This window comes from Macaca thibetana, chromosome 7 (genome assembly GCF_024542745.1).
Source record: "Macaca thibetana thibetana isolate TM-01 chromosome 7, ASM2454274v1, whole genome shotgun sequence".
Classification (NCBI taxonomy): domain Eukaryota; kingdom Metazoa; phylum Chordata; class Mammalia; order Primates; family Cercopithecidae; genus Macaca; species Macaca thibetana.
The window spans coordinates 128,167,718-128,193,169 of NC_065584.1; the positions used below are offsets into that span (position 1 = coordinate 128,167,718).

Here is a 25,452-nt window from a genome sequence, read left to right on the forward strand (position 1 = left end):
TGTCATCTCAGCTCACTGCAAACTCCATCTCCCGGGTTCAAGCAATTCTCATGCTTCAGCCTCCTGAGTAGCTGGGATTATTGGTGTGCACCACCATGCGCAACTGCTTGTTTTGTATTTTTAGTAGAGACAGGGTTTCGCCACATTGCCCAGGCTGGTCTCAAACTCCTGGGCTCAGGCAATTTGCCTGCCTCGGCCTCCCAAGTGCTAGGATTACAGGCATGAGCCACCGCACTCAGCCAGATGCCTCCCTTTGTAAAGTACAATTATTTTTCTCTTTTTTTGTTTTGGCTTTTGTAACTGAAATATTAATTGCTTACTAGATATCTAGGTGTTCCTCACATTTCCCAGATCTCTTGCAGTTAGGTGGGCTCAGGTGATTAGTTCTGTTCAATGGACTGTGGTTGACCAAAGAATTTAAGAGCTAGCAAATGAGCCTCCAACAATCTCTTCGCTGTTGAGGCAACCTAGAAACTACATGTTGAGATGGCAGTGTCACAAGGTCAAAATAGCCCGAGGCTCCAAACTACCACAGCATTTACAGTCAGTCTTCGACACTTGTGAGTTCTGTATTAGTGGATTTGCCTAGTCACTAAATGTGTTTGTAACCCAAAATCAATACCTACAGTGCTACTGAGGTCATTCACAGACTTGTATTGAGAGGTGACAAGTTTGAGTCACCTGATACACGTTCCCAGCTAAGGTGGAACAAGGCAGTGCTCTGCCTTCTTGTTGCAGCTCTCATGGTGTAAATATTAGTAAGTGTCTTTTTTTTTTGAGACGGAGTCTTGCTGTGTCACCAGGCGGGAGTGCAGTGGCGATCTCAGCTCACTGCAACCTCTGACCCCCTTGTTCAAGTGATTCTCCTCCCTCAGCCTCCCGAGTAGCTGGGATTACAGACACGTGCCACCACCCCAGCTATTTTTTGTATTTTTAGTAGAGTCAGGGTTTCACCATGTTGGCCAGGATGGTCTCAATCTCCTGACCTCGTGATCTGCCCGCCTCAGCCTCCCAAAGTGCTGGGATTACAGGGGTTAGCCACCGTGCCCAGCCAGTGTCTTTTTTAAGGTCTATCTAGTGATGCACCTTTTGTGTTGTGGGGCTATTTGTTGGTGATTTCAATGTTTAAAACGGCTCTTAAGCTTAATGCCAAAGTGTTGTGTGGTGGTTTTAGAACAAGAAGGCTGTAATGTGCCTTATAGAGAAAATGTACGCTAGAAAAGCTTCTTTCAGGTCGGGCACGGTGGCTTACGCCTGTAATCATAGCACTTTGGGAGGCCAAGGGGGCGGATTACTTGAGGCCAGGAGTTCAAGACCAGCCTGGCCAACATGGCAAAAAAACCCATCTCTACTAAAAATACAGAAATTAGCCAGGCGTGGTGGTGTGTGACTGTAGTCGCGGTTACTTGAGGTACGAGAATCGCTTAAACCCAGGAGGCGGAGGTTGTAATGAGCAGAGACTGTGCCACTGCACTACAGCTTGGGCGACAGAGTGATACTCCATCTCGAAACGTCAGGAGACAAGACTAATTTGAGTAATAACAATAAAACTCCAGTCTCCTGCACAGCCAGCTCTGTGTGGCAAAAAGAAAGAAAGAGAGAAGGGGCAGGGGAGACAGGCAGAGGCAGAGGCAGGAAGGAAGGGAGGGAAAGTAACAAGGAAGAAAAGAAAAAAAGAAGGAAAAGTGAAGAAAAGAAAAAAAAAAGTCAGGAGGGTACATCTGTGTAGTGTTGGGGGAAAAAGGGAAGGAGGGAATATTCATCAAATACCTATAAAGGAGGGCCTTTGAATCTTTTTTTTTTTTTTTGCAACCTCTGCCAGCCAGGTTCAAGCGATTTTCCTGCCTCAACCTCCTGAGTAGCTGGGATTACAGGCACGTGCCACCGCACCTGGCTAATTTTTGTAGTTTTAGTAGAGACAGGGTTTCACCACGTTGGCCAGGCTGGTCTTGAACTCCTGACCTCATGATTCACCTGCCTTGGCCTCCCAAAGTGCTAGGATTACAGGAATGAGTCACCACGCCTAACCACTCTGAATCTTTTATGTGCAGCTACGTTACCTGATTTAATAGGCCAGGGGGATGGGGCCTCAGATCCTTTTTTTTTTTTTTTTTTGAGACACAGTTTCATTCTGTTGCCTAGGTTGAAGAGCAGTGGCGTGATCTCGGCTCACTGCAACCTCCGCCTCCCAGGTTCAAGTGATGCTATTGCCTCAGCCTCCTGAGTAGCTGGGATTACAGGTGTGTGCCACCACACCTTGCTAATTTTTGTATTCTTAGTAGAGACGGGGTTTCACCGTGTTGGTCAGGCTGGTCTCGAACTCCTGACCTCGTGATCCGCCCACCTCTGCCTCCCAAAGTGCTGGGTTTACAGGTATAAGCCACCGTGCCCAGCCTCTACACTTATTTTTTAAATTATTTATTTTTTAGTGTTGTGATAGTGAAAGAGATTCTACGCTTCTAACAAATGACCAGATGAAGCCAATTCTGCTCGTCTTCAGATCACACTTTGAGCAAAGCTACTCAAGAGCATCTCCTTTGTGGATAACATATGTAAGATTTATGAAATAATGCTTCCTTATTATGTCTTATGATGTTTATTATATTCTGATTGCCAAGTTCAATGGATGATGCTCCAGTCTAGCTCTTTTTTTATTTTTTATTTTATTGAGATGGAGTTTCACTCTTGTTGCCCAGGTTGGAGTGCAATGGTGCGCTCTTGGCTCACCACAAACTGCACCTCTCGGGTTCAAGCAATTCTCCTGCCTCAGCCTCCCAAGTAGCTGGGATTACAGGCACCCGCCACCACGCCTGGCTAATTTTGTATTTTTAGTAGAGACAGGGTTTCACTATGTTGGCCAGTCTGATCTCGAACTCCTGACTTAAGGTGATCTGCCTGCCTTGGCCTCCCAAACTGCTGGGATTACAAGCGTGAGCCACTGCACCTGGCCCAATTCAGTGTTTTTAAAAACATATCATATTGTTGAACTATTCAAGGCTATCTAATTCCAGAACATTTCCATCACTTGCCAAAGAAACCCTATACCTATCAGTCTCAATTCCTCCCTCCCCAACCCCCAAGAAACCACTAATCTACTTTCTGTCTTCATAGATTTGTTTATTCTGGACATTCAATTCATTTGCCTTCTCCCCATCTTGGCCTTTTTGCCAGACACACTCCTAGGTGAGGACTTTATAATTACCTCCTTATTGCCCCCTTTTATTTCTTCCCCATTTGGGTAGCAGCCCTTACTTTAGGTTGGGTGTTACTGACCTTACCTCCAGCTCAGGAGAAAGCCTTAATTAGTGATTCCATCACATTCACCTTACCTCAACAATTCGTTCAGATGTAAGCATACGACCTAACTTCTTGGTCCAATCAGAGTGGTGGTCAGGATGTGTCTGTAGAGGAGTGGAGGTTGAAGTCAATTGTTGACTTTTTTCAAAAATTGTTGAATTTTGCCGGGCGCGGTGGCTCAAGCCTGTCATCCCAGCACTTTGGGAGGCCAAGACGGGCGGATCACGAGGTCAGGAGATCGAGACCATCCTGGCTAACATGGTGAAACCCCGTCTCTACTAAAAAATACAAAAAACTAGCCGGGCGAGGTGGCGGGCGCCTGTAGTCCCAGCTACTCGGGAGGCTGAGGCAGGAGAATGGCAGGAACCCGGGAGGCGGAGCTTGCAGTGAGCTGAGATCCGGCCACTGCACTCCAGCCTGGGCGAGAGAGCGAGACTCTGTCTCAAAAAAAAAAAAAAAAAATTGTTGAATTTTTACATCTATATATACCTGTGTAACCACCATGCAGATCAAGATATGGAACATATCTACAGCACTCCAGAGGCTTCATGCTTCCTCCCCATCAGTATCTTCACTCCAAGAATAACCATGATTGTGACCCAAAGCTCAAACATTTTGTTCATTGACTGAGAAAGGAGTCACTGGCTCTCTTCCCCTGGATATGGGTAAATAGGTATGCAAGCCTAGGCGCTTCAGAAAATTATCTGGCTACCCAAGTGAAGCCAGTCTGAGAATAACAAGAACACGTGGAGGAGAGCGCAGATAGCAAAATTCCAGAGAAACAAAACCACAGATCTAACAACAGTGAATTTTTACATTAAATCAATCCTGAAGCTATACTACCTATGAACTTCCCAGTCTCCAGTAAGCTATTTTGTTGTTTAAATGGCTTCAACTGATTTTTTTCTCAACTCGGAATTTTTAACCTGAGTTAGAACCTTAGCTCTACCTCTTACTTGGTATATGCTCTTGGGCAAGTTACTTAACTTACTTAATTTCTTTAGGCCTTAGATTTCTGATCTCTAAAAATAGGACGCTATCTTCCATATAAGATTATTTTATGAAATATGCATACTCTATATACAGTATATACATACTAAATATATAAATATCCTCATACATGTTAAACACTCAATAAGTGATACAATTTTTAATTATAAACATGTCTAAAGACTTAAGTCTTCTAACAATGGAATGGGATCCCTTCTACATAATGAATACCAAATAACTAGAAACATTAAGCATTACCTGGATAATCCTCCTTTCAGTGATGTTCTAAAAGGTGTTCCTGCTTTGGTGGGAGACAGATTAACTCTGAAATCCCTTCTAACACTAAAAACCTGTACAACACTTACTGATTTGAACACTGCCCCGAGCAATGGCAAAATGAAATAGAGACTTTTGGTCCAGTAACAGGTAAAAATAATATCCAATTAAAGTTAATGGTTCACAAGAGAAGCAACATGAGTAAAACAGGCAATGGAAACAACACTTCTCAATTAGTTAAACTAACAGCTCTGAAGATCTCCTTACTCCACAGAGAGGCCTTTACCTATGCATCAGAGAGGGAGAAGGTAAAATTAGGACCATAATCAGGCAGTAGAGGTTGCAGGAAGGGTGGAAGCTATAATGATAAAGTCAAGAAATCAATCGGATTCAGGAGCTGTGGAAAGGATAGAAAGCTAAGGAACACAGTCTCCACTGGCATCTGAACTAACTTGTTTTGTTCTTTTTTAGAGACAGGGTCTTGCTATGTTGCCCAGGCTGGAATGCAGTGGTATGATCCTAACTTGCTGCAGCCTCGAACTCCCAGACTCAAACAATCCTGCCTCAGTTCATAGCTGGGACTAGAGGCACACATCACCACACTCAGCTTGAACTAACTCTTTTTCTCGACCTTATGCCTTTCAATATCCCTTATTTCACAGACAGACTACTGAGCAGCTACTAGGAATATCTATTAGACACCTACACACTTTTTTTTTTGAGACGGAGTCTCACTCTGTTGCCCAGGGTGGAGCGCAGTGGCGCGATTTTGGCTCACTGCAACCTCTGCCTCCCAGCTTCAAGTGATTCTCCTGCCTCAGGTTCCCGAGTAGCTGAGATTACAAGCATCTGCCACCACATCCAGCTAAAATTTTTTTTTAACTTTATTTTTTAGTAGGGACAGTATTTCACCATTTTGGCCAGGCTGGTCTTGAACTCCTGACCTCAGGTGATCCATCCACCTCGGCATCCCAAAGTGCTCGGATCACAGGCGTGAGCCACCACTCGGCCTAGAAACTTATACTTTTTAATTTTAATGAACAGACATTGTTCTATCTGAATGTTTATATTTTCAATTCTCTATTTCCAACAGTTCCCTTTATTATCTTTTGCTGGGCTCAAGGATATTAAAGCCATCCATTGGTTTACTTGTCTTCCAAGTTCATCAGTGCCTGCACTGCAAAGGAAACAGATTGTCAGGCTGGAGAACTAAGAATATTCTACATATATAAATGTTTGGTGAAGACATTGCTTTTCTGGGTTCTAGGTTCCCACAAAAGTCTTTTACTAATCTTTAAGCCTTATGATTCTGTGTACTGTTTGCCATAGACAAGTTTATCAGGATTAAAGAAACCACCTTGCTGCATTTTCCTCCTTTTCACCCTGTCCTCCCTAGAGAATAAGTGGGAAGGCAGGGCTAAGAAGGACTAGCAGGAACAGGATTAAATTTAGGCAACATTTTGAAGTAAGCAAAGCCTGTCTTTCACATCTTGCCTGAAATTCCGTGTTCCAATGTTATAAATTCCTCTTGTTGCCCACCTGTACCCACCACACACAAACACACAGTCCTCCTCTCTAATTTCTTATTTTCACACTGAGTTGATTTCAACTAGGTATGAGGGGAAAAACCCAGATAACACATATTAAATTATAAAAATCCGCCCCTAACTCTTCTGTTTTAGCTTTGTTTTGAGATGGAGTGTTATTCTGTTGCCAGGCTGGAGTTCAGTGGCGTGATCTCCGCTCACTGCAACCTCTGCCTCCCAGGTTCAAGCAATTCTCCTGCCTCAGCCTCCGGAGTAGCTGGAACTACAGGCATGCGCCACAACGCCTGGCTAATTTTTTGTATCTTAGTAGAGATGGGGTCTCACCATGTTGGCCAGGATGATCTTGATCTCCTGACCTCGTGATCTTTCTGCCTCCGCCTCCCAAAGTGCTGGGATTACAGAGGTGAGCCACCATGCCCAGCATTTTTTTTTAACTTTTAGAGGGAAATTTTATTAATTCAAATTAGTCATAGAGTCATGAAATTTAGGAAAAATAACTGAATAGTTCTCAGTTTACATCAGACTCTACTATTTAAATCACGTATTTGTCTTTATAGAGGCTGACACTAGAAGGGGCAGATACAAACAGAAGTTTAGAATTCATAAACCTCTTTAGGGAGTTAGGACAGTGAGCACTTGTGGGCCTCCTGCTCATTGTCTGATCCCCATAGCTCTCCAGATTGAGCCTTAGGCCCTGCTGCTCAAGTCTGAAATGCAATCTTCAGAGAGAACAAACGTGCAGAAACCGGTGGGCTGCCCAAATCAAGCAAGAGCCTACCTTGTCCTAATTCCCAACAACTGGGATTAGACTTTCTCTTCTTGGGAAATAAGCTCTCATACCTCATAGGATTTGGGCGTCCCGTGCTACAGAAGCAGAGTTTCTAGGTTCTCTCTCAGTTAGGGAAAAGTGGGACACATGCCCAGAATGTGACAAACCAAACCAAGAATTTGCCTATTTTAGGTATAGGCAGAAATTTAGAAGCTGAGATGCCAGAATAGCGGACACCCTCCTCCTCCTCCACAGTTATAAACGCTATATATATATTCCCATGGTCCCCATGACTGCCCTAACTCCATACCTGCAAACTCTTGTAACTTCTTACGCTCCTCTAGGTTATACTGAAGCTTTTCTAGCAACTCAAAATATCGGAAGAGTGAGTCTCTGGGCCAAACACGGTCATCCTGATCCATTTCCAATAGCCCGGGCAGATTTTCATGCACAAGAGTCTCCCAGTCCAAATGACCTGTTGGGAGGAATGCTTCAGAAAAGCATGGCTAGGTTTGTAAAAGTTGGGTAAAAGCTGGTAAATCCTATGGTGTGGGTGGAAAGGTGGGGTGGGAAGAGGTAACAGGAAGCAAGGAGGGAAAGGGTGCATCAGCAAGAAATCACTTTTTACAGTGAGCAAAGAGGGCCACAGCCACACTTACCCAAAGTGAAGAAGGAGGACAGGGGAAATTAGAAGCAAAAAGAAAGTCATTAAGACCAGAAAATTGGAAAGGAGATACAGTAGGAGAGCTCCTGTTAAGAGTAAGATGTCTTATAGAGTAGTCTGAATTCAAATGGAAAAAACTCATTATTATAGTTCTTTGGCTCACCAATAGATTCAGAAAATCTGGATTCAGAAGAGGAAGAATAGGAAGAGGATGTGGAGGAAACAGAGGAGGAAGACTGGTACTCTCTCTTTTTTGACAAGGTCTCTTCTGTTTTTGATGCAGATGTTTTTAAATCCTCTTCAGTGGCACCATAATTAGACTCTACTTCAGACACTTCTGATAAGTCCAAACTTTCCCTTTGTTGACCAGCTCCTCTTGTACTGAAAGGAGAAAATCATGACTTCACAAACATTTACAAGACATGACTAGTCCACTCATTATTCTGGTTCTGGTCCTGGCCACCCCCTAAAGCTGGGGCATAAGACAATGAGAGCCAAAATACTCCCAAACTCTAAACTCAGGCACTTCCAAACTCAATCATTCATGTGTCATCCTTAACTCTTCTCTTCCCTACCATATCCAGTCCATCAAGAAATCATGCTGACTCTATACCTTCGAAATAAATCTTTTCTCACTAACTCACTGCTACCACTCTGGCCTAAGCTGTCATCATTTCTTGCCTAGGCAGCAGCATAGCCTCCCAACTGATCTCTCTGCTCCTTCCCTTGTTCTTCTACCAACACAGCAAGTAATCCTTCTTAAATGTAAGTCACCTCATGTCACTCCTCTGTTCTGCTTTCCATTTCAAAGTCCCTACAATGGCACCCCTAACCCTACAGGATCATGTCACCATTATCTCTCTGACTTCATTTCCCAGCACTCTTCCCCCTGCTCACTCTACTCCATTCACAATGGCCTCCTTGCTGTGTCTCAAACACACCAAGCATGCTTCCAGCTTAGGACCTTTGCACTAGCTGTTTCATCTGCCTATTAACACTCTTCTTATAGATACCCACATGGTGATCCCCTTACCTCCTTCAAGTCTTTGCTCATATTACCTTTTCAATGAGGTCACCCTGACTACCCTGTTTAAAACTATAACCCATCTGTGGCTGGGCACGGGGGCTCACGCCTGTAATCCTAACACTTTGGGAGGCTGAGGCGGATGGAGTGCCTGAGCTCAGGAGTTTAAGACCAGCCTGAGCAACATGGTGAAACCTCGTCTCTATTAAAATACAAAAAAAAAAAAAAAAAAAATTAGCCTGGCATGCTGGCATGCACCTGTAGTCCCAGCTATTTGGGAGGCTGAGGCAGAAGAATCGCTTGCACCTCGGAAGTGAAGGTTGCACTGAGCCAAGATCGTGCCACTGCACTCCAGCCTAGCGACAGAGCAAGACTCTGTCTCAAAACAAAACAAACAAAAACACTACAACACATCTGCAATCCCACTTTCTACTCCCAATCTCCCTTAACCTATTCTACTTTTAATTTTCCCTTAATGCTTATCATATTTTAACATATTAATCTATTTAATATGTTCACTGCTTATTATCTCTTTGCCACTACTAATATGTAAGTTTCATGAAGCAAGCATTATTGTCTATTTTGTTCATTGATACATCCCAAGCACCTACTAAGTATTCAATAATTATTTGTTCTTTATAGTTTTTTGTTTGTTTTTTTGAGACAGGGTCTTGCTCTGTCACCCAGGCTGCAGAGCAGTGGCACAATCACGGCTCACCACAGCCTCAGCCTCCCAGGCTCAAGTGATCCTCCCACCTCAGCCTCCTAAGTAGCTGGGACCACAAGAGCACAACACCACATCCAGCTGATTTTTGTTTGCAGAGGCAGAATTTTGCCACATTGCCTAGGTTAGTCTTGAACTCCTGAGCTCAAGTGATCTACCCACCTCAGTTTTCTAAAATGCTGGTATTACAGGCATGAGCCACTGTGCCCACCCTGCTAAATTTTTGAGATGGGATCTTGCTCTGTTGCCCACGCTGGACTACAGTGGTGCAATCATGTCTCAATGCAGCCTTGAACTTCTGGCTTGAACTTCAAGCAATCCTCTTGCCTTGGCCTCTCACAGTGTTGGGATTACAAGTATAAGCCACCACATCTAGCCAGTAATTATTTGTTAATGAGTGAATGAGTTCATTTTTGCTTCTGCTCTCTTTGTCCACTGCTAAACGCTTAGGGTCTAGAATCATATCTGTTTCATTGAAGGTATGTGTATTAGTGTCCTGTGGCAGCCATAACAAATTACTATCAACTTGGTAGCTTAAAATGACAGAAATATATTCCCTCACAATTCTAGAGGCCAGAGTCTGAAATGAAGTTGACAGGGCCATACTCTCTCTGGAGGCTTTGGGGGAGAAGTTCCTTGCGTCTTCTACCTTCTGGCAGCTGCCTGGCATTCCTCAGCTTTCCTTGGCTTGTGGCGGCATTAGCCCCAACCTCTATTTCCATCTTCACATAGCCTTCTGCTATTCTCTGTGTCTTCTCCTCTTTCATCTCTTATAAGTATCCTTGCCAATGGATTTAGGACCTACCTGGATAATCTAGGATGATCTCATTCTAGATTATCCTTAGGATTATCCTTAACTTAGGATCTTTTTCTTTCCAAATAAGGTCACATTCACAGGTTCCAGGGAGTAAGGACATGGACATATTATTTTGGGTGCCACTAGTCAACCTACTACAATATGCAGTTATTAAATGAATGAATTCTCTCTCAAAGCCAATCTTCATCTTTAGTTTTCCACCTTCTCCTCCTTCATGTGTTTCTATTCCAGTTCACATACATACTCCTAACCTGTCATCTATTTTGCTATGGCTTGACCTCAGTGCCTCCTGTGACACGTTTTTTCTCCTGCGAAGCAAATTTAAAAAAAAAAAAAAATGAGCGAAGACAGTTATATTCAAGCAAAAGTGTGGTAAGAAAAAAAGAGCTCATATCAGAAAGTGAAGAAAACTAACTGGGGAGAACAAATTGTAGTCAAGGGGTGAAAAAAAATGGAGGACTCCCCACAGTGGATGAAGAATCAGGCAATATTCTAGAGCTAGAGAATTCTTATCCTTGGGGGCAAATCTTCTGTCACAAAGGGAAAAGTGGGGTCAAGGAGCAGAAACAAGAAATGAGCTCAGGAAACCCTTGAGAAGGAAAGTTGGGGTTGAAAAGGGAGAAGCAGACCTCTGGATGATCTGCCACTTGAACATGTCAGCTTTGAGCTGAACCTCCTGAAGTGCCATCTCCTCATTCATCTCTTTCCTGATACTCTGAAAGTTAGTAACTGCCCCAAAGGGCCATTAGGAGTTGGGAGATGGTAATGACTAGACCTGGGAAGAGGGCTTGGGTGAGGAGAATCCAAGTGAAATATCCCATCCAGAACCCAAGCCTTCCTGCTACACTAGGTTCTTTATACCCATAAGCCACCAATCCCAGCTTTCAGACTAATTTCTTCCCAACCACCCTTCCCAAACAAGTTTCACCTCCTCTATGCTTACCCATCATGGCTACTATGATACTCCGAAAGATAATGGAGCCAAGCAACAACCAAAGGATGAAATAGATGCTGCTGAAGATGCGACTGACTTCACGCACCTTCCAGACGTCCTGAAGCAGTGCATACCAATGATCCAAGGTGAAGAGAATGAACACTGTTACCAGGGAATTTGGGAGGTCCCTAAAGAAAAAGGCATGTGAATAGACAGAAACAGAGGCCTAAACCTTTCAAAAATGGTACCATTCTTACTTTTAAAGAAACATAACGCATTTCTTTACAGTTTGTTCTGATTTTGGTTCCTTTTGTACCATACTCAGTTTTTAGCTAATCACTCTTTGGTTTGAAGTTGTTTTATTTTATTTATTTATTTATTTATTTATTTATTTTGAGATGGATTCTCGCTCTGTCGCCCAGGCTGGAGTGCAGTGGCCTGATCTCAGCTCGCTGCAAGCTCCACCTCCCGGGTTCACGCCATTCTCCTGCCTCAGCCTCCCGAGTAGCTGGGACTACAGGTGCCCACCACCTCGCCCGGCTAGTTTTTTGTATTTTTTAGTAGAGACGGGGTTTCACCATGTTAGCCAGGATGGTCTCGATCTCCTGACCTTGTGATCCGCCCGTCTCGGCCTCCCAAAGTGCTGAGATTACAGGCTTGAGCCACCGCGCGCAGCCTATTTATTTATTTTGAGACGGAGTCTCGCTCTGTTGTCCAGGCTGGAGTGCAGTGGCGCGATCTCAGCTCACTGCAACCTCTACTTGCTGGGTTCAAGAAATTCTCCTGTCTCAGTCCCCCAAGTAGCTGGAATTACAGGCAAGCACCACCATGCCCAGCTAATTTGTGTAGTTTTAGTAGAGATGGAGTTTTGTTATGTTGGCCAGGCTGGTCTTGAATTCCTGACCTAAGGTGATCTGCCAGTCTCAGCCTCCCAAAATGCTAGGATTATAGGCGTGAGCCACCACACCCAGCCTAAATTCTCCTTTATCATGAATAATCTATGACTACCTCTCACTATTCCATTAGTCCTGGGGTATAACAAATACTCAATAAATAGATATTGACTGAATTTTCAAAGATGAATGAATCACCAACTAGATAGTTTTTTCTTTTTTTCTTTTTTTTTTTTTTTTAGACAGAGTCTTACTTTATCATCCAGGCTAGAGTGGCGCAATCTCAGCTCACTTCAACCTCTGACCCCCAGGCTCAAGTGATTATCTCGCCTCAGCCTCCCAAGTAGTCAGGATTACAGGCATGCGCCACCATGCCCAGCTAATTTTCGTATTTTTAGTAGAGATAGGGTTTCACCACATTGGCCAGGCTGGTCTTGAACTCCTGACCTCAAGTGATCTGTCTGCCTGCCTCGGCCTCCCAAAGTGCTGGGATTACAGGTGTGAGCCACCATGTCTGGCCGTTTTTTCTAATTTTATTCTCCACTGCTCTATGGACTCCACTTAATAGAAAATCACTTGCAAATTTAGCAAAATTTAGCAAAATTAGCAAATTTAGCAAAATAGAAGATAATTCACAAAATTATTCCTATTAGTTTGCTGGTATGAAATGATATGCAGGTAAATGGGCATGTTACATAAATATATGTGATCCTAAATAACGAAATATACAGATTATAAAATTAATAATATTTAAAAATTGCTAAAAAAGTAAAACGTTTCCGGGAAGGTACCTAAATTTTACTTCCTTTCCTTCTAGTCCCCCATACACAATTTATTGAAAACATCAGAGCTTGTATAGGATAAATTCTAGGATTTTCCTAACTCAATACTCTTACAAAACTATCTGTTAGAGTCTAACAGAGTCCTGAGAGTTGACAAGATTGAATTCTAATTCATAAACAGGATTATCTACTCTAAATTCAAGTTGATTTTCTTCTAGAAAACAGATTAGTCGGGTTTTGCTAATATTTAAAAAATATATAACATTTCATAAATTTGTGTGTCATCCTTGCACAAGGGCCATGCTAATATTCTCTATATCGTTCCAATTTTAGTACATGCGCTGCCAAAGTGAGCATTGATTAGTGTTTTCTAGACAGAGACCAGCAATAGGCACGTGCACGTGTAATATGTAGAGATTGGGATAAAACCAGCGATCATATTTGGGAATCACAGTAACATTCATTGATCACTTATAATGTGTTACATACTGTGCTAAGGGCTTAAATGCATTACCACATTTATCCCCACACTCTTATGAAATCGCACTGCTATTATTCTCCCCCACCGCCTTTTCTTTTTTTTTGAAACAGAATTTCACTCTTTGTAGCCCAGGATGGAGTGCATTGGCTCAATCTCGGCTCAATGCAACCTCCGCCTCCCATATTCAAGCAATTCTCCTGTCTCAGCCTCCCGAATAGCTGAGATTACAGGTGCCCACCACCACGCCTGGCTAATTTTTGTATTTTTAGTAGAGACAGGGTTTCACCATGTTGGTCAGGCTGATCTTGAGCTCCTGACCTCAGGTGATCCACCCGCCTGGGCTTCTCAAAGTGCTGGGATTACAGGCGTGAGACACCATGCCTGGCCTCCATTTTTCAACAGAGGTAACTGAGTCACAGAAACCAAGCTTAACCACTGGAGTGTACTGCTATTTAAAGATGCCTGGCCGGGCGCGGTGGCTCAAGCCTGTAATCCCAGCACTTTGGGAGGCCGAGACGGGCGGATCACGAGGTCAGGAGATCAAGACCATCCTGGCTAACACGGTGAAACCCCGTCTCTACTAAAAAATACAAAAAAAAACCTAGTCGGGCGAGGTGGTGGGCGCCTGTAGTCCCAGCTACTCGGGAGGCTGAGGCAGGAGAATAGCGTGAACCCGGGAGGCAGAGCTTGCAGTGAGCCGAGATCCGGCCACTGCACTCCAGCCTGGGGCAACAGAGCGAGACTCCGTCTCAAAAACAAAACAAAACAAAACAAAAACAAAAAAGATGCCTGATGACAGTGTGGTTTGAATTTGCAAAACCCAGAATAAACATGGAACTAGCTGCCCTACTCTCAAGATCAGAGCTAAAACCACTCACTATTCTTTTGCTTTCTCTTTCCCTCTCCCTATTGTGTTCTATTTCAGTTTCTTGGAATAGACTGTACTTTTTATATTACTATACTTTGGACAAGCTTCCTGGTCTCTTAGCCAAATTTTTTCCCCTCACCCAGCTGTTCGCCAGCTCTGCTTACAAGAAGAACACATGGTACTCCAGGTCCTGACGAGGTGAAGGGGTATACTCTGGGAAGACGTAGACACCAGTCACAACAAAAATGTAGACGAAGATAAGCAGCAACATCAAGAGGAAGGTCATGCTCTACAGGCCATAACCTCAAGTCAGACGTGGGCCAAACTAGGCTAATCTCCACCAACAGCCCAGTCAAGGCCACCTGGCAATCCCCCACCAAACCCTCCCTTGCACTCCTGAACCCAGTCATCTCTGAACCATGGCACCTGTCCCCAGCCCCTTCTCATCCAATAACATATCACAAGATGTTTCATTGCCTTCTTTGACCCACCAAGATTTGTTTCATATTCTTTTTTTTTTTTTAGACGGAGTCTCACTCTGTCGCCTAGGCTAGAGTGCAGTGGTGCAGTCTCCACTCACTGCAACCCCTGCCTCCCAGGGTCAAGCAATTCTCCTGCCTCAGCCTCCTGAGTAGCTGGGACTACAGGCACACAGCACCACACCTGGCTAATTTTTTTTTTTTTTTTTGTATTTTTAGTAGAGACCAGGTTTCACCACTTTGGTCAGGCTGGTCTTGAACTCCTGACCTCATGATCTGTCCCCCTCGGCCTCCCAAAATGCTGGGATTACAGGCGTGAGCCACCGTGCCTGGCCGATTTGTTTCATATTCTGTGTTAAGTCCTCATATTTATCTACCTTGCCCCCTGCTTTAGCTTGCAACAGTCAAATCACCTTGAGGGCCCTGACCAGGACCAAAATAATAACTCAAATTTGACTGAATTGTGCAAGGAGTTTGAGAGACCTCAGCACCCGGCAGATCCTCAGAAGCTGAAGCCACACCGATTGGCCTGTTACCCCTACCAATACCACAACCTCGGGAAGCAGGGACTGTGGAAAACACACAGATTATGAGTAAAACACACCCCAAGGCACACTGACACAGTTGCACCTTCTTCATCTCATCCTCTTCATTGTTCCCTGGGCATTATCCCTTGAACAGCATTCTCTGAGAATTGTTTCCTATTCCACCTTTTTATACTAAGTTGCTTAAACACTGTACTTCAACTTGTTCAGATATAAAAAGGGGGATAAATTCATGGTTATTTAATTGGGTTGTCGTGGAGCATAAATGAGGTAATGTAAGGAAAATACTTAAAATAGTGCCTGGCACTTAATAAGTGCTCAGTAACAGGCAGATGTTCTTGTTGGCGTTGACGTTGTGATCTACCTTGCTCCCAATACCAACAACTCCTGCAATGACTGATGTTTAGTTTTAGGGAAAAAAAATCAAAAGAAGGAAGTAAATTTTTGTTTCTTCCTATTATTATGTTAACTTTTCTTGTCCTTTTGATTCACCTAGGCACATTCTTCATCCCACTAAAGGAACCCTCAGGATCTCTATCCTTACCAACATGGTAACAACAAAGTCAAAGACATTCCAGCCACTCTTCCAGAAAAGGGAAAAGTTGGATAGCCACTTACGAAGGATCTCCAGGAAGAAAATAAACAAGATAAACAAAGTTGCCACCTCCAAGGTCAGCTTCAATGGCCATAGTTTGGTATTTGTGGATTCCAGCAATTCTGAGAGGATAGAGCAAAGGAGGAATAAAAGTTAAGGAAGCTGGAAACCGAATGATGGAGAATGATCACACTTAATAAACCACAGTTTTGCCCACTACTGTTCCATTTTTCTTTGAGTTTCTCTTCTTAACATTGTTGCTTCAACCTGTGAAATACAGGGAAGGACAGAATTGACCATAAAACATAGCCACAACTAATCTGTTGATATAGTTATGTCTGCCCAGCTACAAGTCACTTCCTATCCACTGTGGGGGTCACACAGCCACTAAGAGAATACTCTCCTTAATTAACCCTACCTCCAACCCCCCACCCCCATCTACTGCACTGTTATCTCAGTTCCAAAGTTCACAAGAAAACAATGGGTCTTGAGAACAGAATGAAAAGACAGGGCCATGAGATCTGAAGTACTTTATAACGAATGCAGAAACAAGCCAGAATCATTGGGGAATATCGAATTATAACAATAAATCACCTGGTTCTGTTAGCTTCCTTTGAAAACTTTTCCTTTCTTCCCTGTCTAAAATTGGTTTGTTCTGCAAAGCAAATTGAATGCATACTTCCTCTCTAGAACCCTATTATTTACTAATTGCTATTCCTTAATTCATTGCCTTTCTCTTTCAACCTCCTTCATCTCTTTTATATAATTAATGGATGTATGCCATGTTCTAGGAAAAAAAAACACTGATATTAAAATAGGCTTAAGAGCTAAATAGAAATCAACATTGTGGTGCTCTGGCTTTAAAGTCATCCTGATGCTGAACTGGATCCAGACAAAAAGAACAGAGTCATACTTCAATCATCCCTAGAATTTTACAGAGGCTGGCCCCTTCTAAAAACCAATGGAGTTATGTTATACTTATTCCTATGCTTGTTTTGAGACAGAGTCTCACTCTGTCACCCAGGCTGGAGGAGTGCAGTGGCATAATTACGGTTCATTGAAGCCTCGATCTTCCGGGCTCAAAGGCCTCTGGGTAACTGGAACCACAGACACATGTCACCATGCCTAGCTAATTTTTTCTTTACATTACTTGTAGAGATGGGGTCTCCCTATGCTGCCCAGGTTGGCCTCAAACTCCTGGGCTCCAGCGATCCTCCCACCTTGGTCTCTCAAAGTGCTGGAGTTATAGGCATGAACCACTGCACCCAGCACTCCTATGCTTATTTAGGCTCTGTGATTCTTCCATAAATTTTCCTTTCTCCCACGTTTCTCTAAGATGGACAATTTTTCACATTTTAACATATATGAAATTGGGATGCTTTTTTTTTTTTTTTTTTTTTTTTTTTTTTGAGATGGAGTCTCGCTCTGTTGCCAGGCTGGAGTGCAGTGGCGTAATCTCAGCTCACTGCAACCTCCGCCTCCCAGTTCAAGTGATTCTCCTGCCTCAGCCTCCCGAGTAGCTGGGACTACAGGCATGCGCCACCATGCGCAGCTAATTTTTGTATTTTTGGTAGAGACGGGGTTTCACCATGTTGGCCAGGATGGTCTCCATCTCTGCACTTCGTGATCTGCCCGCCTTGGCCTCCCAAAGTAAGGATGCATTTTACAACCAGCGATGTGTCCCAGTTTAATTGGGCATGATTTTTATTTCTTAGTGGTAAATAGTGAATTTCACCATTGATGACAGCTTAGATTCAATAATATACAAAATTTTTTCACTTAATAAATTCTAGCTCTCAGGAACATGGGATTATATAATTAGAAAGAGCTGAGAACCACATTTGTGGCTGGAAAATAGAATGCTATCATTTTTATTCAGTTTTTGCCCTTGCAAAACAGGAACCCAAAGAAAGAAATGAAGTAAAATAAGGCTTTTGTGAAGCAGAAGATAGTTTTAAGTACCTTAAAATAGTTTAAGTAGGGAAGTCCAAATTACAGAGGCAGTAGCACTTTTACTCTCTGGAAAAAGGAATACTTTCATAGAAGCTCAACGAACCCAAGGAAGGTCAGAGGAACGAATAGCAGAAATTGCCTCAGCAGCACAGAATATGCAAAAGTGACTGCCTCCACTCTACATCAAGTAATGTGTCCTCTCTGAAGATGAAAAACAACTTTCTAAAATTCTTGGAATTTTTCAGGCTGCTATAGCAAGGCAAAGGAGTCTTAATGGAAATAGACACCAGGAGCCCAGTGAAGTCTACCCAGGAATCTTAGCCAGTGTAGTGAAGCAGCAGTGAACATCTATGCTTGAATATTCTTCTCAGGGTGACAGACAGTAGTCATTGGATCAAGCAAGTCAGCTAAATATGTAATTCTGCTTTACAGGGTAGAGTTCACCATGAACAGTCATCTATTTCTACTCCCTACTCTAGAAAAACAACAGTAGGTCACCTCACAGAATACCAGGTAAATTCACATTGGTTTCAAGGAGTCCAATATTATAGGTGAGGAGAATAGTATACTGTAACAACAAACTGATATGTAGATTTTGACATTTATACAGTTTTAATATTTTTAGTAATGTTTTGGCCAGTTATATCTATCATGAAGCAAGGAACACTGATGTTGAAACATAATTTCTTTTTTTATTTTGAAATGGATTCTCACTCACTCTGTTGCCCAGCTGTTATCTCGGCTCACTACAGACTCCGCCTCCTGGATTCAAGCGATTCTCCTGCCTCAGCCTCCTGAGAAACTGGGACCATAGGTGCACATCATGATACCCACTGATTCTTGTATTTTTAGTAGAGATGGGGTTTCACCATGTTGGCCAGGTTGGTCTTGAACTCCTGACCTCAAGTGATCCGCAGGACTAGGCCTCCCAAATTGTTGGGATTACAGGTGTGAGCCACACGCCCAGCCAGAAATACAATTTCACGGAGAGCATTAAAAATGATAATTCTGGCCCGGCGCGGTGGCTCATGCCTATAATCCCAGCACTTTGGGAGGCCGAGGCAGGCAGATCACGAAGTCAGGAGATCGAGACCATCCTGGCTAACATGGTGAAACCCCGTCTCTACTAAAAATATAAAAACTTAGCAAGGCATGGTGGCAGGCGCCTGTAGTCCCAGCTACTCGGGAGGCTGTGGCAGGAGAATGGCGTGAACCCGGGGGTGGAGCTTGCAGTGAGCGGAGATTGTACCACTGTACTCCAGCCTGGGAGAGAGAGCAAGACTCCGTCTCAAAAAAACAAACAGAAATACAAAAAAAGAATGATAATTCTGCAAGTTTAATCTCAAGATGATCTTCATCAGATTCTATATGTTCCATTCATTTGACCAAAAACTTTATATAGCACATCAAGCCATCTCTAGGACTTTAAAAGTCAATGTAAAAAATGGTCACCTTCAGGAATATGCCCACCTTTGGGAAAAAATTGTAATGATATTATACTTAGGTTTTATTTTATTTTTGAGACAGGGTCTTGCTCTGTCAACCTGGCTGTAGTGCACTGGTGAGATCATAGCTCACTGCAGCCTCAATCTCCTGGGCTCAAGTGATCCTTCCACCTCAGCCTCCCAATACACTCAGTTTTTAATTTTAAGCAAGGATTGTCTACACTTGCGATGTGTTATTTTCTGACAAAGGCTTGCAAATGAGTCAAATCTTTTTTTCTTTCTCATTATTTAGAAACAAAATATGAGATTTTAAAAATACGCCAATTGATGCTTAAAGTACAAAACAGAATTACCAATATCCAGCTGTGGAAGTAGATTTTTTAAAGCCCTAACAGTTTAGATCACTTTACGATCTGGAAAAAAAAATTCTAAGCCTAAAAAAAGTCTTAATGTTTATCATATGAATTAGTCTGTTCAAAGAAATCTGTTAATTACAAATCATTTCCCTTTGCAAAATCCCTCCTCCCTCTCTACCACAAGAATAAGCTTAATAAGATAAAATTTCCATGAACTTGACAGGTAATTTCCAGTCTGGCAATCTACTTATCCTCTACCATGATCATGTTGCATATTCAGTTAACAGTTTTACCAAATAGAATGGTTAGTGCTATTCTATTTTGATTTGTCTATTAGATCTAGGGCAGGGGTCCCAAGCCCCAGGCTACTGACTTGTACCAGTCCATGGTCTGTTAGGAACTCGGCCATGCAGCAGGAAGTGAGTGGTGGGTGAGTGAGCATTACCGCCTGAGCTCCATCTCCTGTCAGATCAGCTGCGGCATTTAATTCTCACAGGAGTGCAAGCCCTATTGTGAACTGCATGCACGTTAGAAGAATCTAATGCCTGATGATCTGAGGGGGAACAGCTTCATCCTGAAATCATCCCTCCTACCCCATCCATGGAAAAACTGTCTTCCAAGAAACCAGTCCCTCATGCCAAAAAGGCTGGGGACCACTGATTTAGGGAATCCTGTATATTTACTATTATTTACTTCATTCCAAGGCTTAGGACTATAATCCTAGCCATACAAGGCAAATACATGGCAGCAATCATACAATAAAAGGCAATTATAAGTGACTTAGTTCAGAATCTTCAACATTATGAGGAAGAAATAAAACACCTCAAAGTATATAGTATACTGTACTGGGTCAGTGACATCAATTATTGTTGTATATTTAAATATCTTGGACCTCACTACACTAAAGGACTATCTTATTTTTTTGAGACAGGGTATCACTTTGTCACCTAGGCTGGAGTTCAGTTGCACGATGGCTCACTGCAACCTCCGCCTCCCAGGCTCAAGCAATCCTCCCACCTCAGCCTGCTGAGTAGCTGGGACTATAGGCATGTGTCACCATGCCTAGCTAATTTTTGTATTTTTTGTAGAGATGAGGTTTCTCCACATTAGCCAGGCTGGTCTCAAACTCCTGACCTCAAGCGATCCTCCTGCCTCAGCCTCCCAAAGTGCTGGGATTACAGGCATGAACCACCATGCCTGGGCCCCAGAGATAAACTTGTAGGGGACTTGGACCTAGAGGCAGAGTTCTGAACTGGCTACAGGCACTGGACATTTCTGTTGAGGAAAATATCTATGTGACATAAACAGCCAAGAGCTTCATAACTATGCCCTTCTCTTAAATATTCCCCCTAGGCTGGACGTGGTGACTCATGCCTGTAATCCCAGCACTTTGGGAGGCTGAGGCATGAGGATCTTTTGAGCCCAGGAGATCATGACCAGCCTATGCAACATAGTGAGATCCTGTCTCTACAAAAAAAAAAAAAAAAAAAATCAACATAATTAGCCTGGTGTAGTGGTACGCACCTGTACTCCAAGCTACTCAGAAGGCTGAGGTGGAAGGATCAATTGAGCCCTGAGGGGCGAGGCTGCAAGGAGCCATGATCACACCACTGCACTCCAACCTAAGCAACAAAATGAGACTCTGCCTCTAAAAAATAAAGTGGGAGACTTCCCCACAAGAGTGAAAATGATACAAATGAGTAGTTCTACTGTCCTTTCATCATTTCTGAGCAGTTTGAGATTATCAACAAATGAGCTCACTGATTTTGCAGACATCCTTATGTTTTGAATAATTTTCATATAATTTATTATTGGTTTAAGAATCATTTCCTTTTAAGTAATTTTTTTTGGCTCAGCTAATATCTTAGTAGTACCTATCTTTTCATACTTTGTGAGCTTTCTTATTTGTACTTAAATAATCTTCTAAATATACTTGTAAAAATGTAAATGTTAGGCCGGGTGCGGTGGCTCACGTCTGTAATCCCAGCACTCTGGGAGGCCGAGGCGGACGGATCACGAGGTCAGAAGATTGAGACCATCTTAACTAACACAGTGAAACCCCGTCTGTGGCCGGGCGCGGTGGCTCAAGCCTGTAATCCCAGCACTTTGGGAGGCCGAGACAGCGGATCATGAGGTCAGGAGATCGAGACCATCCTGGCTAACACAGTGAAACCCCGTCTCTACTAAAAAATACAAAAAAAACTAGCCGGGCGAGGTGGGGGGCCCTGTAGTTCCAGCTACTCGGGAGGCTGAGGCAGGAGAATGGCGTAAACCTGGGAGGCGGAGCTTGCAGTGAGTTGAGATATGGCCACTGCACCCCAGCCTGGGCGACAGAGCCAGACTCCGTCTCAAAAAAAAAAAAAAAAAAAGAAAAAAAAAAAAAGAAACCCCGTCTGTACTAAAAAATACAAAAAATTAGCTGGGTGTGGTGGCGGGTGCCTGTAGTCCCAGCTACTAGGGAGGCTGAGGCAGAAGAATGGCATGAACCCAGGAGGCGGACCTTGCAGTGAGCTGAGATCACGCCACTGCACTCCAGCCTGGGCAACAGAGCAAGACTCCGTCTCAAAAAAAAAAAAAGAAATGTAAATGTTAGATCGTTCACCAATAGGCACCAGTATCTTTAACAGAAAACATTAATTCAAACAAGTGTCAGGCTAAACTCACAACAGAAATAAAAGTGGTCTTCCTAAGTTCAGTTCCTTGTGGATTTGTTACATTGCTACATATTACAGCTAGTTTTATGTGTCTAGATGCTCCGTATCTAGTATACTCTTGAAAGCCCTCCAAATATTAATATTTTTTTTTTTTTTTGAGATGGGGTGCAGTGGCATGATTTCAGCTCACTGCAACCTCCGCCTCCCAGGATCAAGTGTTCTCCTGCCTCAGCCTCCTGAGTAGCTGGGATTACAGTTGCCTGCCACCACACCCAGCTAATTTTTTGTATTTTTAGTAGAGATGGGGTTTCGCCATGTTGACCAGGCTGGTCTTGAACTCCTGACCTCAAGTTATCCAACCACCTCGGCCTCACAAAATGCTGAGATTACAGGTGTGAGCTACCGTGCCCAGCCAATATTTCTACATTTTAGCAGTTGTATAAATCCTATTCTAGGAAGCTTTTAATATAATTGTCCTTAATATAAATGTCACAATTCAAATGACATTCAAAGATGTAAAATGATCAATTTAGAAAAAAAAATTATTCCTACCCACTTCCTTTTCCTTTTTTTTTTTTTCTTGAGACAGAGTTGTACTCTGTCGCCCAGGCTGGAATGCAGTGGCATTATCTCCGCTCACTGAAACCTCCGCCTCCTGGGGTGAAGGGATTCTCCTGACTCAGACAAGTCTTGAATAGGTGGGACTACAGGCCGTGCCACCACGCCCGGCTAATTTTTTGTAATTTTTTAGTAGAGACAGGGTTTCACCATGTTGCCAGGCTGGTCTTGAACTCCTGAGCTCAGGCAATCTGCCTGCCTCCGCCTCCCAAAGTGCTAGCTAGGATTACACGTGTGAGCTGTCGTGCCTGGCCTCACTTCCTCTTTCATACAATGTCAGTTCTCACCTATTTCAACCATCAATACGATCTTATGCAAAAAGATCAGGAAGATGATGAAGTTTTTGAAGAGAGGACCTGTTGTCTCTTAAGGAAACGTATAGAGTGGAGTTCTTTCTGATTTATGCAGCTGAAATAATAAGGGTAATAACATAAGCGGTGAGAATGAGAAAATGGAGTTTGGGGAGCAAAAATAAGTCATTAGGCAGATCATCAACAGCCAGGACAAAAATGAGTGATGTGAAAGGATACACTCAAGGACCCATCTGGCCCACAAAGAAAGAGGTGGCCTCTGACTGCAGCGCACATGAAGCTTGCTCAACAGCCTCTGGGCATGTGAAATCCGTCCTATACATTGAGGCTTTATAGAGAAGTGCACTAGCTGGTGTTGATCTCCCAACGTAAGTTTCTTCTGGTGGGAAGGATCTACAACAAAAATTAAAAAGGGATAGTGGATAAAGACAAAGAAAATAGAGCAGGTAGGGTTGGGGGCAGGGATATTGGTCAGATAACGGGTCCCCCTAATGCCTTACTGCTGGTCCTTCTCTTCTCACAGCAACTAAGAATTCTGTTTGGAGTGAGAGAAAATGTACTGCTTATGATCAACACTGTCCATGCCCACAAAAGCAACAGGTTCACAAAGTCTTAAGTGTCTTTGACAGAAACTTTTCCGAATCACCCGTGGCTAGTGGCTATCCTAGGCCTAAAAGTGAAAGACATGGATTCTATCTCCTCAGTTTTATTTACAAGCCCTTGATTTATCAAGTTTGGTAAACCAGCAACTAAACCGACCTCCCCAGAATTTTCCACTCTTTTTTTTTTTTCTTTTTTTTTTGAGATGGAGTCTAGCTCTGTCGCCTAGGCTGGAGTGCAGTGGCCGGATCTCACCTCACTGCAAGCTCCGCCTCCCGGGTCTACGCCATTCTCCTGCCTCAGCCTCCCGAGTAGCTGGGACTACAGGCACCCGCCACCTCGCCCGGCTAGTTTTTTGTATTTTTTTAGTAGAGACGGGGTTTCACCGTGTTAGCCAGGCTGGTCTCGATCTTCTGACCTCGTGATCCGCCCGTCTCGGCCTCCCAAAGTGCTGGGATTACAGGCTTGAGCCACCGCGCCCGGCAATTTTCCACTCTTAAATGTAGAGGATGTGCATAGGAGTCTTAAATTTAAATTAGTGAAGAAATAGGCTGCTGACCAAGTAACTCCCTGATAGTGTGCCGCGGCACAGCTTGGCTCAAGCCTTGCAAATGCTCGATGAGAGAGAAAGTATCGATGAGACGTGAACGAATGGCATCAGCTAGGGGCAGCTGCATCTGCCCTTCTTGGTGGTAAGTGGTCATGTCTGCTAAGAAAATGTAAGCATCAAGGGTCATTTCATTCTTGGAGTTGCACCAAGGATCACAGGTTTTCTGTCCCCTCCACCCCACCCTCTTTGCCCTTAAGATTCCTTAATGTACCCACATTTAGGCACTAGGAGCAGTTGGGAAGAACAAACATTGTACTCAGGGTTTTTTTTTTTAAATAAAAGGGGCTAAGAGGCGTAAAGACATTGCGCAGTTGATCAAGTGGTCTGGCATCTTCACTTTGTGACGGCATTTCTAATTAAAAGCTTATTTAAAAAAAAAAAAAAGTCCGGGCGCGGTGGCTAACGCCTGTAATCCCAGCACTTTGGGAGGACAAGGCGGGCGGATCACGAGGTCAGGAGATCGAGACCATTCTGGTTAACACGGTGAAACCCCGTCTCTACTAAAAATACAAAAAAATAACCTGGCGTGGTGGCGGCCGCCTATAGTCCCAGTTACTCTGAACTACAGGAGGCTGAGGCAGGAGAATGGCGTGAACCCGGGAGGCGGAGCTTGCAGTGAGCCGAGATCGCGCCACTGCACTTCAGCCTGGGGTACAGAGCAAGACTCCATCTCAAAAAAAAAAAAAAAAAAAAAAAAAAAAAAGGAGCAGCCACAAGGGCAGGGGCCCGGGGCTGGACAAGAATCTGGGCCCCACCTGGGCCTGAGAGAATCGGGCAATGAGGTGGAGTTCGGGGAGGACTTGGCCTGCCCACGAAAGAGAAACCAAGTGAAAAGAAATTGGGCAAAATGCAAAAGCCTGACATTTTGAAAATGGGTCCCGTCCCAGGTGTGTCCACCCCAACACTCCTTCGGGGGCTAGCTCCTTCTCTCCTCCATTATCGCTTCTGGGCCTCACCTCAGCCCAGGTTCTCTTCGCCCACTCAGTCCCGACTTCACGCTTTCGCCTCCAGCTCAGGCGCCCCCTGGGCCCGGCTACCCCTACGCAGGACGAGCTCAGGACCGGCTCCCGGCCTCACTGCGCCCCATTCCCCGCCCCGCCCGACCCCCAGGTTTCGGCTCACCCCGGGACCCGGCCCTAGCCCCTGACCCCTGCCTAGGACCGGGCCCAGCCACGCTCTCCCAGCCACTCGCCGCCTCGGCCCCGCCCCGCACTCCGGCC

The 25,452-nt window shown here is 43.9% G+C and overlaps 2 protein-coding genes and 1 non-coding gene across 34 annotated transcripts in view; 1 reads left to right on the forward strand and 2 right to left on the reverse strand.

Moving 5' to 3' along the window:
* The window catches only part of HYPK (huntingtin interacting protein K), a 171,171-nt gene that overhangs the window by 85,496 nt on the left and 60,223 nt on the right, over positions 1 to 25,452 (forward strand). The window contains exon 1 of one of the 32 annotated variants that reach the window (XM_050799620.1): positions 2,078 to 2,081. The exons of 28 other annotated variants lie outside the window; for them this stretch is intronic. The gene's annotated coding sequence lies outside the window, so the exon portion shown is untranslated. Of the gene's footprint in view, positions 1 to 2,077; positions 2,082 to 9,914; positions 9,919 to 12,071; positions 12,076 to 18,854; positions 18,859 to 25,452 lie in introns of those variants that run through there. 3 more of the 32 variants (XM_050799641.1, XM_050799653.1, XM_050799639.1) reach the window with 3 other exon arrangements.
* LOC126959894 (cation channel sperm-associated protein 2-like) lies at positions 5,571 to 25,440 on the reverse strand. Its single transcript, XM_050799665.1, is given in 12 exon segments — positions 5,571 to 5,740; positions 7,190 to 7,354; positions 7,707 to 7,924; positions 10,360 to 10,416; positions 10,738 to 10,837; positions 11,052 to 11,230; positions 14,231 to 14,355; positions 14,959 to 15,114; positions 15,635 to 15,807; positions 22,999 to 23,067; positions 23,242 to 23,415; positions 24,182 to 25,440. Coding segments are annotated over 12 exon segments (1,626 nt in total). The 5' UTR covers positions 24,360 to 25,440; the 3' UTR covers positions 5,571 to 5,708.
* LOC126960160 (U6 spliceosomal RNA) lies at positions 12,968 to 13,072 on the reverse strand. Its single transcript, XR_007727751.1, has one exon. It is a non-coding gene; the product is annotated as a U6 spliceosomal RNA (small nuclear RNA).